This window comes from Polypterus senegalus, chromosome 2 (assembly GCF_016835505.1).
Source record: "Polypterus senegalus isolate Bchr_013 chromosome 2, ASM1683550v1, whole genome shotgun sequence".
NCBI lineage: Eukaryota > Metazoa > Chordata > Cladistia > Polypteriformes > Polypteridae > Polypterus > Polypterus senegalus.
Genome location: NC_053155.1, coordinates 236,105,170 through 236,121,212, shown reverse-complemented (window position 1 = coordinate 236,121,212; position 16,043 = coordinate 236,105,170). Strand labels below are relative to the sequence as shown.

The 16,043-nt window shown below is 36.4% G+C and overlaps 1 protein-coding gene across 12 annotated transcripts in view; it reads right to left on the bottom strand.

The window, feature by feature from the left end:
* lmo7a (LIM domain 7a) overlaps positions 1 to 9,726 on the bottom strand; it is a 183,326-nt gene extending 173,600 nt beyond the window's left edge. For 6 of the 12 annotated variants that reach the window (XM_039745351.1, XM_039745352.1, XM_039745355.1 and 3 more), the window contains exons 1-2: positions 9,630 to 9,726; positions 8,744 to 8,826 (exon numbers count right to left, since the gene is read on the bottom strand). In XM_039745351.1, coding sequence (XP_039601285.1) covers positions 8,744 to 8,812 — 69 coding nt within the window. In that variant the 5' untranslated portion in view covers positions 8,813 to 8,826; positions 9,630 to 9,726. The remainder of the gene's footprint in view (positions 1 to 8,743; positions 8,827 to 9,629) is intronic. The other 6 variants (XM_039745358.1, XM_039745359.1, XM_039745356.1 and 3 more) reach the window with 2 other exon arrangements.
* Positions 9,727 to 16,043: the final 6,317 nt, after the last annotated feature.

The following is a 16,043-nucleotide window of genomic DNA, read 5'->3' as shown; positions in this document are numbered from 1 at the left end:
TATAAAACAAGATATTAAGGAACTACTATGATTGTTGCGCTTTTCAAATTAAACACAGCATTCGACATAACTTACCATAACATTCTATTACACACGCTTAATAATTATGTTAGGGTGGTTTAATTCCTATCCAATTTTCAGTATGAGCAGTGCTCCACAATTCATTTCTAAAAGTTAAAAATGGCATCCCTGAAGGCTCAGTCCTGAGATCAGCGCTCCACTGTTTCATCCCTAAATGTTTCCATTACAAAGTATTTTCTGAAACCAATAATCACATTTAATTTTATGCAGATGACATTCAACTTTACTAATAAAAGCAGCATCACTAGAATTAAAAGATGGTGTTATTAACCGACTGCTTTAGTGAGGTGTCAGTAGAGGAGTTGACTGCATTCCATAAACTTGTGGCTTATTAATTAAAAAAGGTGCTGTTATTTTGGCGATTAGGGATTTTACAAAACCTTACAGTTGCTTATAACAACAATTTTTACTTATTTTAAAATAAATAATAAGATATTTCTTATTCAGATCTGTAAATAAATGTAACCTACAGAAGAAACAATACTAGTAACTTGGGGACTCTTTAGTTGTAATTCAAAATTTAGTGTGGAAATGTTGAGCTGAATATGAACCGGCCAGCTAAAAGGGTCTAAATGGCATTTTTCATCAGAAGTATTCTTTAGTCTGTCACATAATGCAACTGCTAAGCAAGAATGTGACCTATGACCCAAACTTTCACAAATTTATTTTGGTTTTGTGTGTGTGTGTGTGTGCGCGCACGCATGTACAGACAGACATGGCAAATTTCAGAGTTTAGTCAAACCTGGCATAATAAGAAACAAAACAAATGAAAGAAATTGTTACGCATTATTAGTGTTACCTTGCTTGATCACCTAAACATTGCCATTTTCTTTAGATTCAAACAAAAAACAACAAAAAAAAAAAAGGGAAGAAAAAGCTCTCTTTTTGCAAATTACATCAGCAAATATTTTGTCATGGTCCACTAACATTTAAAAAACATGGGCATAGTTGGACATGTACATAGTAATACTCAAGAGTGCTTAGCTTACAATGGTGATTTTTTGTTACAAACTAATGCTTCATATAAGAACATTACCAGCAATACATGTTTTGTCACAGAAGGACAGACACAAATGCAAAATGGATTTTTAATAAAAAGGGTATCTCTTCATGGTTCCTTATTCATAATAAGATGGATATTGCACAAGGTAACAAAGGTCAGAGGTCGCATATTCCAAGTAACGAGACACCACAGGTTCTTCTGAAAGCCACCTAAATTAAAAGATATCACTTCAAAGGACAGGCTTGCAGTTAAAAAGAGGAAATTCCATTTATGCCATTCCAAACTATTACACCCTGTATTTAAGAATTACTTAATGAATTGAAAGGTAGAATGGCCGCTGTTTCATTTCAGAATCTCAGTTTGCCACACAATAAAAATGACCTTTGACACTTTAACAAAACTGATCTTTATGTAACAAGATGCTAATACCTTCTAGTTGCATTTGTTTTGATAATCTGATCTCTCCCTCAGCTCACCTGGTGTAAAAAAAAAAAAAACACACTTTGGAGGGCAGAGTGCACAATAAATTAAACATACTTCTCACTTGAAAAGCATTAAACTAATTTCATTATCCAAAATTAGTCTCTCTCCATACATTTAACTGGAGAAAAGTATGGTGCTACAATTTCACAATAAAAGTTCTTATTTTTACTTAAAAGAAAATCAGAGACCTTAGCATACAATAAACTTAATGCAAATGCACTCTTTAAATAGGATTTCTACCACAGTAGGACATGTAACTTCAAAATGATCAGTTTTACAGAACAAAAGAAACCTTTATGTGGCTGAGTGTTCTATTAGCATCTCAATTATGAGCTTCTGTTGAAAGACAATATATATTACCACATATAACCTTTCAGATGTATATGATTAAGATCTTAGAAACAGCCTGTGACCAGTGTCATCACCAACACCCCCTTCACCAACAGCTCTCTTCACACCTGTTCCAGCAAATACTGTACTTCTACAGAAGTGCTCCTCCTGTGAGGTCTACATAACTGTTTTTGTAATATTAAAAGATACTAAGGACAACAGAAGGAATGTGGACAAATATATTCCACATAATTTAACACACAATTAAGACTTAACCAATGGCTTTTTTCTCTGTATTTGTAACAAGTATTCTTCACAATAAAAATGCTTTAGTGTACAGGATACATAACAAATGAGTCCGACTCAATATAGACACAGTTTGACGTTACCTTTACATCATGCTACTGAATTACTTTCAAAATTCTCAACAAGTTTCAAACTTGGCTATAAATGTAATTCGCCTATGCATTTTCAACCCCACTTAATCCAACTGAGGCACAGATGGTTGGAGAAAATCCTAGTAGCACAAAATGAAAGCATGAACAAACCTTAAAAGGGGTATCCGATCATCACAACATACTCTTTCTTACTCACTACAGGCTAACATACAGTTATGAGTCAACTTAATACACAAAATTTTGGAGATTGTCAGCTTGTCTTTGTGAACTAGGCAACATTCTGTTGGTGGGTGTCCATAAAAAGACACAACCACATTCACATACAATAGGTTAACACTGACTTAACAGTTAACTTATCCTATTCTGCACATATTAGAAATGAAGAAGGAAACCCCACAGATACATAAGGAGAACATACAGGTCAGTGGTTAGCTCTGCTACTTCACAACTCCAGAGCTCTGAAATTGAATTTTGGCCCCAGTATTGACTTTATGTGTGAGGGATATAAATATCTAACAGTAAAATTTAATTTAAAAATCAATCAACCACAAGAAACATACACATATTGTATCCCCTGAAGTTGAGAGATTTGGAGCTTGTAGGATAGGATGACTATTGTTTTCTCAGGGTGAGGGAACACAACCTTTATTTCTACAGAAGATGGGGATGGGTCCATTTTCAAAATATCACACAATATGGCCTTTTCATTAAATAACTTTAAAAACCTCCAAGTGCACCATTATTTCTCAACATAACATTATCAAGCCCACTCAATTCTAATCATATTGTAAAATACCTCCCTCCATTCATTTTCCAAAACTACTTATCCAGAACTAGGTCGCAAGTATGATGGGGCAAATCCCTGTAAGCACTAGGAAAGCATGTTTAAAAAAAAAAATAAATACTATTACTGTTGCTTTCTCTACCAATTATTTTATGTAGCTCATCTGACAGAATGTGAGGACTTTATCTTTTTCAAATATTTATTTATTAATTAAAGGCCACATGAAAACAGATTGTAAAAAGTTAAGAGGTGCTGCTTTGTTGAATTAACTTTCTATGAGCTGAGATTTAGAGTAATAAGGGACATGTGTACTACTTCAGCTTGTAAGTGTTAATTTATATAATGTTGCTATGTGGCAAGTTGATAGGACATGACGTTCTCTGTAAACGACAACACAACTGCTGCTACTACTACCACCACCCACGTCAGGTATGAGAATTGCTACTATTCACAAGTCTGCTCTTTCATGTAGAAAAACTGTCCCCTTATAACCACAACCAGGAATATAAACAGTTGGGAAGGTAAAATAAAGTACACATATTTATCATAGCATATTATTCCTAAACCCTCTAAATCTATTTCAGGTTTAGGGGATCTGACATCTATCCTAGCAGTACAGGGTGCAAAGCTGGAAATAGTCCTAAACAGAACAAGTCTATCAAAGTAGATTTTTATTAATAACATATATAATATAAAATTAAAAACTTCAAACAAGAAAATCTCCTTAATATTAAGAGGAAACTGAGAAAAATTGGCAAAATTCACACTATCAAGTATCCGAAAATTAACTTCATTGATTTAACAGCTACTGACAAACAAACTAAAGCATTCATTGACTGACAGGAATTATACAGTTATCCAAAACTTTTAAAAAATGCAGTAAAGCTACATTGCATCTTTAAAATTCCCATAGGGCACAAACACAGGCAATGTGTACAATTTGGTAACTGCTTAAGTTCATGTCCACATAATCTTATTGCCCTATGAGCCTTAAAAGGTTAATATAGCAACAAGAAATACAAGAATGCACCAACCAAGGGAAAAAAGCAGTAGTAAAAGCATACTACATAGATACAGCTTGATCATGGAAAAAGGCACCAAAAGGGACAGGGAAAACTGCATGATCAAGAATCTCCATTTATATCAATATAAAGTATGAATGTGTAAACTTAAGCACTGCTGCTTCTGAAGTCCATAGTACCGAATTCAAATCCTAGGTTTGTCATCATGTTTGGCACTGGTATTTCTGGTTATTTCCCAAGTTCTAAAAGCACATGTTCTAGGTTACTTTGGTACTGACAGAATGAGTGCATGATGAAGGCTGCTAGGATATGGTCTAATCTGTCATAAACCTTCTTTGGGAAAGGAGGACATGAAAAACAAATGAACAAAACTATCTAAAGTAAAATCAGATTTGTTTAGTGTTCACGCATTCATTTATCTGTTTTCAAACCTGCTTGACCCATTTCAGAGTCATGGATCTAGAACCAAACTAACTAGCATCAGACACAAGGCAGGAAGCAACCATGGAAAGGTGGCCTGAGTGCTGATGAAATATACCCAAACTCAGTCATATAGGCTCAGTCTAGATTCACTATTTAGCCTTACGTGTAGGCCATGGAGATGCACTGTCAAGAGGAAAAACTCTCAGAGAGAGAGAGAGAGAGAGAGAGAGAGAGAGAGAGAGAATGAATATGTACAAAAATTACACTGACAGTGTCAGGCTAGATTTCAAATTCATGACTACTACCAAATTCAGATGCTAACTTATTCCACCTGATATTTTATTTTACCAACTAACTCTAGTAGTAAGCTAAGTGATACTATTTATAAGTGTAACATACACATTTACAAATACTAAAGCAATTCATAAGAACTGAAACTGAACTTGAAGAGTACAGCTAAAAGCACTATAATCCTTTCATCCATTGTTGACCAATTTAATCCAATTAAGACTCATGTGGAGTCTTAAAAGTGGAAGCCTAACCCGGCAGCACAAGCACAAGCTCGAACCACCCCAGACTCCCCTAGAGTCTACAGAGGCGAAATTCACATATATTCCCCATACCCATTCAGTAAATCAAGAAACTCTTTGCATCTTTAGAATTTGGAAAGTGGAGTAAATGGAGGAGGAAAAAAGAATTTAAAGGATCCAGATATGAAAAAAACTGAAAACTCCCTGAAGATATTGACCAGGATAGAATTTTAACACAATCCCCTACAGCTAGGAGGCAAGAAAACTAATCAATTTATCACCATACCAACCACCCAACTATAAACAGATTAATACAATTGATAATTAGCAATAACAAAATTCTTAGGTACAAAGAATATAACCAAAAATATTTTCAAATACAAGAGTGGATAAAGTTTTACAACTTAAACATAAAAATAATGGACGGCTACTAACAGAGTCAGTGTCTACCTAGCTAGACAATATATAAAATACACAAATCAATCATCAGGTTTAACTTGCCAAAAAGTACAGCAAGTGGCTTAACATTAAACACAATTATAGTCTAAGAGAACAGCCCACTGAGAAGCACAATAATCTTCAAAAAAAAAAAAAAACCACCTGATACCATTCTTAAATCTGAATCTCTATACACAATACAATTCAGTGCTCTTATTACAAAGAGTGTCTAACCATAACAAATGTACATTTTATTTTCCACAAATTGAAAGAAAGATTTTAGAAAAAGGGGCAAGCTTCCTTTGAGATAATGAGTATTTCACACGAATCAGCACTCCGTTTTCAATTTTACAATGTCAACTAAACAGCTCATTAAAGTTTTACAAATACAGGGTATTGCAAACATATCCATCACCAAGAGCTTTATACATCTGTAAAGCAAAGACTAAGAAGCACAGATTTATTTGTGCCTGAGGTTTTAAGCAAGGCAGGCCACGCCCAAGAAGCATAGCACTTTGCTACCATCTAATTTTCAGCAGGTTTTTGCAGAGAGGGTGAGGATACCTAAAAGAGATCACATAAAGCAGCTGCACAGGGCAAGCTGTGGCTTGAATTCAACAAGCATGCTTTATTTATGGAGCCACTGAAAACCCATCGTCAATATGGGCTTCATTCCTACAATGTTATGCAACAGGTTAGGAGCAGTAAAAATCATATATGTACAAAATATTTAAGGGAGATTAATCACTGTCACAATGGCATGATAACCACTGAAACTTAACATGCAAGTTTATAACAAACTGAACAAGTAACAAAAAATAAAGCATATAATTAAATAAGGTGCAGAACAGATTTCTAAAGAAAAAAAACCAAAAAACAAGACAACCACCAGTATATCACTAGATTCACTAAATAAGAATAAGTCAAAACTGAAAAGTCAGTTCTGTGTTTTAGGACCTTTAGTTCATTTTAAAAAGATGTCAACTCCAAAAGTAACAAATTATTATTGTGTGTTAAACCAATAATCAAATATGCTGTGACATAGGGGGAGGGGGTATGTTTAAACAAGAATGATGTATTTTGGAAAAAAGGACAAAAATCTAATCGGAAAGCACTTCATCAAGTTCCATTTAGGATTTTAAATTAATATACTTCCCACTACAGGCAGCCACTCAATAGGACAGTAAAACAGAGCTAATGTAACCAAAAACCATGACAAGATCTGAGAGGTCCACTTTAGATTGCCAGCTTGGTGCATAATTGATTGCTAAACAACAAAAAAAAAAAAAAGTGTTTTGCAATTAGTTCACCAGCAAGATTTTTTGCCTGAGAGCAGGTTTCAGACATCTGTCAATTTTAAAATTTGTTCATAAACATGGAGCCATGCCTGGGGATAAATACTTCAGGTGATATCCCCTTTCATTCTAGAAAGAATACCAGTTTTAAACACCATATATATTGAGATCACAATAGAGAAGAATTTTCTAAAAATCTTTTGTATATTGGCTTGCTCTTTGTCAATTAACACATTTTCACTTTGCCAAAAAAAAAAAAAGTTAATGCCGTTTTCTGTAATTATAATAAATTGTTACTTCATTACGACAAGCAATGCGACTAAGAGTCTGTTAAGTTTAACTGGACATAACATCAAATCCATTCTCTGTCTCCTATAATACTGTTTCCTATGGATTACAGCTAAGAACTACTGTATATCTTTAGAGATGCCCATGTTCATACTAAAGTGTGCTGTACAAAAGACTCTGTGTGCCAATACAACGGTTTTCCTAATAGAGGGCCATAAACTCAACTTAAACAGACACTTGGACAAAGCCATGAGTTGACAGTGGTAGTCCAACCAGCAGGCCAGAAACTCAAACTGTAAGATAAAAAGGCAGACAAGAATATTATATATTAAAAAAAAAAAAAATCACCATTGCCAATCCTCAGCCACAAAACCATGGAATGGGATGGCTCAATAATCTGTGATTAATAAAGTTCAAGACAGACCAGACTTGCAGAAAAAGTCTTCAAGAAATGAAAAGAATGTGAACCAATAAAGGCCAGTGTTGCTTGGACGCAAATATGCCTGAAGAGAAAATATCCAAGGCATAAAAGTAAAAAGGGGGGGAAATCAGACAGATCTAGCAGACGAAGAATAAGGCAAGAGGGGGATCCATCAATAACATAAGACACAGGACAGTTTGAAAACATACAAATGTGAAATACCAAAGAACGGAAGCAGCAGTAGGGTTCAACAGTCACTCTGGGAGCACAAGTCATTTCACACCAGACTTGTGTTTTGTAAACAGCACTGAGAAGCATTAACAGTTTAGTAAGTAGAATCAACAGGTTAAGGCACATACAGCCGACGAATTAGGCAACTAGTTCCTGGGGCAAAATGACCTCAAGTTATCCTGAGGACAACAGTTTCCAAACACACGGTATGTGGGAATATTCATTAGCAACTATCCAATCATCAAATCAAAGTCATGGAGGATAGGGGCCCACCCTGGCATCAACAGATGCAATTTGGAAGCAAATCAAAACAGAGGACTCCTGCTACAACAATTTAGAGCTTCCAAATAATCTGTCACTTATTACAAATGTGGAAAAAAAAAAGAGTAAACCGGGGAAAAACCCACACATGCAAATCCCACGGAATTTCGAAAGAAAGCTCTCCTAAACACTGTGCCCATATTAATATAATAATACAATTACAGACTAGTGGTCACATTAAACAAAATAGTTTTTTTCACTTGTCATAACTGCTACTATGGTGTGAAAAGTGGTGAAGAATTAAGCGCCAAGTTTAGAAAAATAAAGAAAGTAGAGATGGACATTTCTAAATTTTGCATACGCCCACAGTTCACCTGTGCTGAAGATGTCGCGGGAGGATTTAACTGTAGCTAAAAAAAGAACCGTCCAACGAAAAGAACGCACCTCTCGTAAGAATTCAGGGCGGAGCTGCAGAGATTGAACGATAAAGGATTTCCCGACTGATAAGGAAAGTAATGACAATGATCGAGCCTTTCACAATGCAACTGAACCACACGCACACCATCTCGGTCCTCCTCTACACAAACCGCCGTTAGTCTATCACGTTACTCAGAAAATAACTTCCTGATTTACCTCTAAAGGTGTCACGAGTTCCTTATCTCTCATTCTCACACTAACCACATCCATAAAGTCGGGCAGTCGTGATTTACAAATCATGCACTCGAAGATTCCAAGAATGAAAATGCACACGATACCTCGAGCCATCTCTGTGCCTCCACAAAGGCCACATCGCAGCTTACATCCGAGTGTTCTCTCCACTCCATGTCCAGGCTTATTTCTGAAGACCAATATAAAAAAAAACAGAAGAATGACAATGTGCATTTGAATAATCAGTTCAATTAGCCAAAAATATTAATTTTCCGTGCCAAACGATGCAAAGGAGAACCTGTTAGTCACCAGACTGAACTATCCATTCATCTAGCTTGCTTTCTTTCTTCCAACCCGATTAACTAATATATGGCAGCTGGGGCCTAACCCTGCAAGCATCAGGCGTAAGGCAGGATCACTCCTTGGACAGCACGCCAGTCCATTGCGGGGTGAACACACACACACACACTCTTGGGCCACTTCACCAACTACAAATCTCCTAACCTGTATATGTTTGGATTGTTTATATCATAACTTTTAAATCAAAGACATGCTATTAATTACATTGCAGTGAACGAAAAAAATGTTGCTTTCTATTTTGAGTTAAACACACACACGTACCTGCCCCATTAAATACGTCAGTTTCTCCAAAGCTTTTGTAACCGATACTAAACTTGAAACGTCAGTGAAAGGGCAAGTCTACAATTAATAAGCAATGCTGCTATATATTAACCTACACCACAGACTCAAGTGTTTCCACTCGCTGCGTTAAATGTAGTAATAACGTCTTTTTCCACCCAGTTTCAGTCCCCACTAGGATTTCTAAGACAAGGCTGCCCACCTCTGCCGCTCCGTATCCTGTACGCACAGGTGTTGCCCGTTATGCCCCCAAACAGATTCACCTTCTTCGACCGCCCCCGCCACCTCACCCTCACGCGCACACCCAGCAGGTAAGTGAGAAGGTTTTGCGCCCTAGTCGCTCTCGACTCTCACCTTTCGTTCTCACGCGCTTTTTCCTAGCGAGGCGCTCATGAACGTCCACTCAAGTCCGGACCTATGAGCTAAACTTTTGTGAGGAGCTGCCCTGAAGTTTCAAAAAGCCTTCAGAAGGAAGTCCCGCCCACAGCGAACTCTGCGGCTAGCTCACTCTCTCGCTCTCTATAATGGGATCTAAATACTGTACTTGGGGCATTGCTCTCCTTGGGCAGGGGTACGTTTTACAAACCGTAGCTCAGTGCCCGCTTCCTTTGTGCTTTCACCTTGATGATTTGTGCTGTATACAGGGCGGGAGCAGAGGTCTTAGGAGATAGCATTAAAAAAATCTCTCACAGGACATCGGTCTTAAAAATGCCGTCCCTTGGGTTAACGATCTCCAGGGTTTGTATGTACACTCTTCTATATTATTGGTAGCTATTTCAGAATGTTGCAGAAATAAGGTAGAATACAACTCACAGCTAACTAGTGAAGCTGAGGAATGCGAAAACTGCGCGTTGAATGCTATGTGTACTTGTTACGTATCCAATAGAAACCGACAATGTGGAACAACGCATGATTAGCTTTATTAACGTGTGAAAACTCGCAGCCGATCGCGATAGTCGCGAAGAGTCTCTTTCCGAAGACAAATTCTGCGTGTGGCGCAGTCGTCTGTGCAGATGCGGTGTACAGTACTTGGCTTCTTTCCATTTCCACGTTCTTGTAAAGGTACGTTAACGCAGATTCTGCCCAAAACGCGCAGAATTCGCTCTCGTTCTTTATTAATGAACAGTAATGCATTTTATTTGTTTAGTGCTTCACAGGAGTTCAAAATGAACAGCACGACATTTTGAACAAATACAAATAATATCCGCAAGACAGTAATTAAAATAAATGCAGGAAACAAAAAGCATCAGAATAAGCGAAAATAATCTGGGTTAAAAATAAAAAATATACAAACTATTGCAAGAAAACTATGAACAAATAACATAATTTGTGATAAAAACGCAAACCATCCTGAGCATTTGGACAGAGAGGATAAACTGAAAGAAGGGTCAGAAGGTCAAAGTAGGTTAAATTCCTTCTTGAACAAATATTTTTTAAAGAATGGATTGAGTCAGCTGATTTAATTCATTTACGAAGGTCATTGTAAAGTCTAGTCGCTATAGTGCTGATGTCTCTGTCTCTCACAGAGCACAAAAGGCACAATGGGATTGTCAGCATCACTGGACCTTACTGGACGAACAGGAACATAGTGATGGATGAGGTTACTGGTGAACCCCGTTTAAAGCTTTATAGGTTATTAATAGAATTTTATATTCCATCCTATAAGACACTGGGTGCCAGTGAGGGTGAAGCAGGATGGGTGTGATGATCTCACTGTCTGTGTAAAGATTCTTGAAGCAGAGTTCTGATGAAACGAGCTCAAATACTGTAAAAGAGTAGAAGGTGAATCTGCCAGTTTACAGTAGTCAGTGTGGGATGTAGTAAAAGCATGGACAAGATTCTCAGCATTAGAAAACGGGAGGAATGAGCAAATACGGGACATGTTACAGAATTGGAAGTATTAAAGTTTCTTAATGTTGTTTATGTGTATAGAATAAGAGTGGGAGGAATAAAAAATGGCACCAAGTTTCTTAGCAGAAGGAGAATGTCTGATGATATCATCATGAACAGTGATTGAAAAGCTCATTTTCTTAAGCTGAGCTTTAGTGCCAAATACCATTACGTTAGTTTTGTTGCTCTTTAATTTTAGAGTTGTATTCCATCTAGGCTTTAATATCATTGAGGCAAGTTGTGAGCTGAGAAGTCTCTGATGAACTTACACTTTTAACACTGAGATAGACTAACCTCATAAAAATGAAAATGGTACAGAAGTTCTCCCCCTGTCTGCGTGGGTTTCCTCCAGGTGCTCCGGTTTTCTCCCACAGTCCAAAGACATGCAGGTTAGGTGCATTGGCGATCTGAAATTGTCCCTACTGTGTGTGTGTGTGTGTGTATATATGTGTGTTTGCGCCCTGCGGTGGGCTGGCGCCCTGCCAGGGATTTGTTCCTGCCTTGTGCCCTGTGTTGGCTGGGATTGGCTCCAGCAGACCCCCATGACCCCGTGTTAGGATACAGCTGGTTGGATAATGAAGACATGACTTTCTTAAAATGTTGTAGAAGAAACGTTCAGTCTTGTGGAACTTAATACAGAATACATTTCCAGTCTGTACACCATTTCTGTCAGTCTTTCCTGTTTGTCATCTTTGTCATATTTCGCACAAACCTTAGGCGAGCTATTCTTGTCAAGATTGTTCTAAAGTTCTATTGAAACAGTATTCTCGTCAACCTTTTAGATTGACTTGTTGAGGAAAAAAGTATATAGTTTTATTCAGTTAAGGATTTGTCTTTTACAAAAACAAAGGTTGAGTTTTCTGCCTTAAACTCTGCCAGTATTTCACCATCTCTTCAGATTATGGTGCTGAAACTTTACTTATTAGGGAAGTGTGATGCTTACTAAAGTTTTGTGAAACACAGGGAAGTACTTCATGGTGTTGCCATTTCCATTTTTGAATCCCAGATCTGTTTGACATCTGTGTGAATTTTGTTTCATCCCATTCCACAAAGACATTCATGTTAGGTTAAATGGTGAACCCAAATTAGCCTTTTGTCAGTGTATGTGTGTCTGAGTTGGTCATCAATCAATCAATCAATCAACATTTATTTATATAGCACATATTCATACAAAAAAATGTAGCTCAAAGTGCTTTACAAAATGAAAAGTCATGACCAGTGCCTTGCCCAGGGTTAGTTTCTGCCTTTCACCCAGTATATTGGGCATATAGGCTGTGGCCAGTCCTTTGCCAGCAACCTCCTGGGAGCATAACAGTAACCAATCCTAAATGGAAAACGAGCACAGCACAGGTCACACTCACTCACACCGGGACAATTTAGTTAACAAAATCTGCACAACTTTGAAATATAGAAGAAAAACTCTTTAGCAAGAAGAAATCCAGGAGGAGAAAAGGTGAATGTGCAGACTCCCCACAGACAGCGAGCTGGCTATTTGGAATCTTTTACTTTGTAGCTGTGAGACATTAGTGGTAGCCACCATGGCACTGGATATACCCATGTATGCATTTTATGTGTTGATGTTAAATTCTACCTCTAGTCATATTTGGAAAACCAAGTCAAATTGCATAACATAAAAAGAGAGTTTGGAAAAGGAAGGTTGGGTCCTAGAAGAGTTTTTTGAGAATCACTGCATTAATTATGCAAGCATCCATTAGTTGACTAAAATAAATTCCTCTAACAATGTGTAGAATTAAAGCAGTAAAAGGAGGCACACATAGCAGCAGGTACTATTCAAGTACAGGAATATGCAGGAGAGCAAAATAGGTTGTTGTACTCCTTAAAGTTTTACTCTGTGTACAGACTTAAAAAATCAAGAAAGAGCTGTATCTGGAACATTTCATTAAAACATGCCTGATCAGGGCTTCTGTACCCACATACACACACACACACACCACACATATTTGTGTATGTTTTTTACATTTCTCTGTTGGGTTTGTGGTATATACTGTATAAAATTTATACAGTAGATAATATGATTCTTTTACTCTTTATAGCAGAATTACAAAAGAAAGACACATTAAAGAAAGGCTAAGGCATTTTGGACCTATACTCTTAAATAAAAGACAAGGTGTCAAACAGGTTATTCAGAGTGATGCCATAGGGGGTTCCTAAAAGAACGATCCAGATGAAGATTTAACATTTATTTATTTAGTTAGTTTTGTATCAGGTTTCATAAATAGCCATGAATAGATGATAGCAGATTTGTTAAATATTAATGGCTCTGTGATTTCATAGGTAGACTAGCTGTGCTACCCATCTAAGACCGAGTGAAATCAACATAAACCTCAGCATTAACATTTGCAGTGCAGTGTGTCCATCCAGTTGCTGTGTCTCTGTCACATACCATTTGGTACGAGATTCGTAAAAGCATTGCTAATTTGCGATGTGTCAACTCACATGCAGGTCCTTTTATTTAGGTTGATGGATAGAAGTTTTTTTGTCCCCAAGGGGAAATTTGGCTTTTTATGGGAGCTCATTTTATTTATTTTTATTTTCATTTCATTTTATTTATATATATAATATATAAAAAGAGTTCAAAGGTGCAGTCCTGTAATAAACTGAAATCCCATCAACATTTAGTCGACACTGCTGCTAGGGTAGGATTCCGCTTCTCTTGATCTTGTACTGGAAGAGTGCATTCAGAAAACAGATGGTTAAATGGTAATAAGATCATTATGGTGTTATTGACTTGCAACGCTTTCTGTATCCACATGAGTCTTTCTCCATGTTTTTTGGTTTTACTTCACATTACAAAGACAATCATATTAGACTGATAAATCACCCCAAATTGAATCAGTGTGAAGTATTGTTGTTTAACAGAATGGAATTAAAAATGGGGGAAATGGAATAGTGATGGATCATGTGCATAATTGTTCTATGTTATTCATTTAAATGTCTCATTATTTTGTAGCTGTGTACCCAAGAGACAGCCATGTAATTTCTTCACAAATCAATCCAGACAGCAGGAAAAACTCCAAAAGATTATTTATTTAAGAGTATGATACTGTACATGTGCAGCAATAATCATACATACTTGCAGGCCCTCAGTCAATGGTTATTCCTTGCAGTGTCTTACATAGTCCATAGTAAATGCCAATAAATGTTGCTGTCAAAAAAAATATATACTGTATATTTGTAACACCCAAGTGTATTTAAAATCATTGTACAAGACTCTTTATAGTACAGTATAATAATTGCTGAGAGTTTTGATAATGAAGATGACTATAAAACAAAAAAAGAGAGAAAGTAAAAGCTATTGTCATACAAGTTGGGTGTCTTGTACATGTATGACATGGCCCTCTAGTAAAACCACTGCAGTGTAACTTAATATTAGATAAACAGAATCCAATTGATAAGGTCTGTTGTAGCTTCCAGTTTGGATTTTGTGCTTTTTCATGACACTGTGTAAATCTGAGACTAAGAGTACCTTGTAACTGTAATTTCTTAAGGCAGTATTTATCATGTTTCCTGATCACTGTATACATTTCTACTGTATAACTGATACAGACTGTGCTGTGGCCTTCTTACGGCTTTTATCCAGAAGCTATTCTCGCTGCAGTTGGTTGTCACAGAACTTGCAGAAGCTATTGTACTTTGAATATAAAGGAGACATTGTCATTTCACCAGATATGTAGTTGTATTGTTGTTGCATTAGGGTCAAGCCCTTAGCAGCATTTGGGACTTGATAAAATTAGTAACATTTCGGACAGAAGGACTTTTAGAAAAAGGTGCTGTAATTGGAACATGTTAGGTAAAAAAAAAAGTAAAACAGAGGATGTTTGTGAGCTTTTACAATATAACAAAGATAGCAACTGTGCATTTAAGTTAGGTAGCGTTCCATTTAAATTGTTGTTACAAAAACCCTCAGTGCCTCCCAGAAATTTCTCAAGTGTTGCCACAGCAACATATATGAGAGAAAACAAGTAGAGGCAGGGTAGTGAAATGGGGCAGAAGCATAAAACAGCAAGTTTTAATGAAATAATTATTTGAAGAAATGATAGAACAATTTGTTTTTTAATTCCTGTATATTCTCCTATTTCTTGTATTTTTGACTCAAAAATGGAATGAGCCAAAACCAGGAAACACAGTTGAAGTGACCCATTTGAACTAAAAATTTGGACAAAATTGTGAGGGGAGAAAGCAACATTAGAACAGGAAATAATGTTCTCCTTAGGTAATGAAGTACTCCCAGCAAATTGTTTTGTGCTCCTATATTAATTGATATTTCCAAAATGATTTATTCAAATACAGGATTTTACTGACATTTTTTCATTTCTTAAATTTGAGTTTTTTTTGTGAGCAGATATAAAAAGCAAACAAAAATAAGGTTCAGGTTGCACTTAATTTTTCCAAGTGTACCGATCCTCTTCTGGCTTATACTCTTTTACCCTTTTAATCTGATTTATATTATGTTTTATTATCTTCTGTGCAGTATTATGTTTTATAGCAGCCATTCCTCACTATCACATATGAGCTGCACAAACTCTGGATCACTCCGGCCCCCTAAAGATTTATACAATCCAAACTGTAAAAAAAGGATGAACAAGGATTGTGTACAATAAATGGTATATACAAATACAAGCTCAAAGGGCCTTTGTCTGTTATTCGAAAGGTGTTTTATCTTCCGTTCTTCCCCATAACAAATGCTAGTTTTCTGTGTTCTTATCAACAAAATTAAATGGTTTAGCTATGTTAGATTTTATTGTCTGATTATGTTCATTGAAATGTGTATTTTCTCCTTATGTTCAAATTTTGATTATCTTTTTATACTATGAAATATGCCCACCAGTAAGACATTTTTCTTTTTTGTATAGTTTT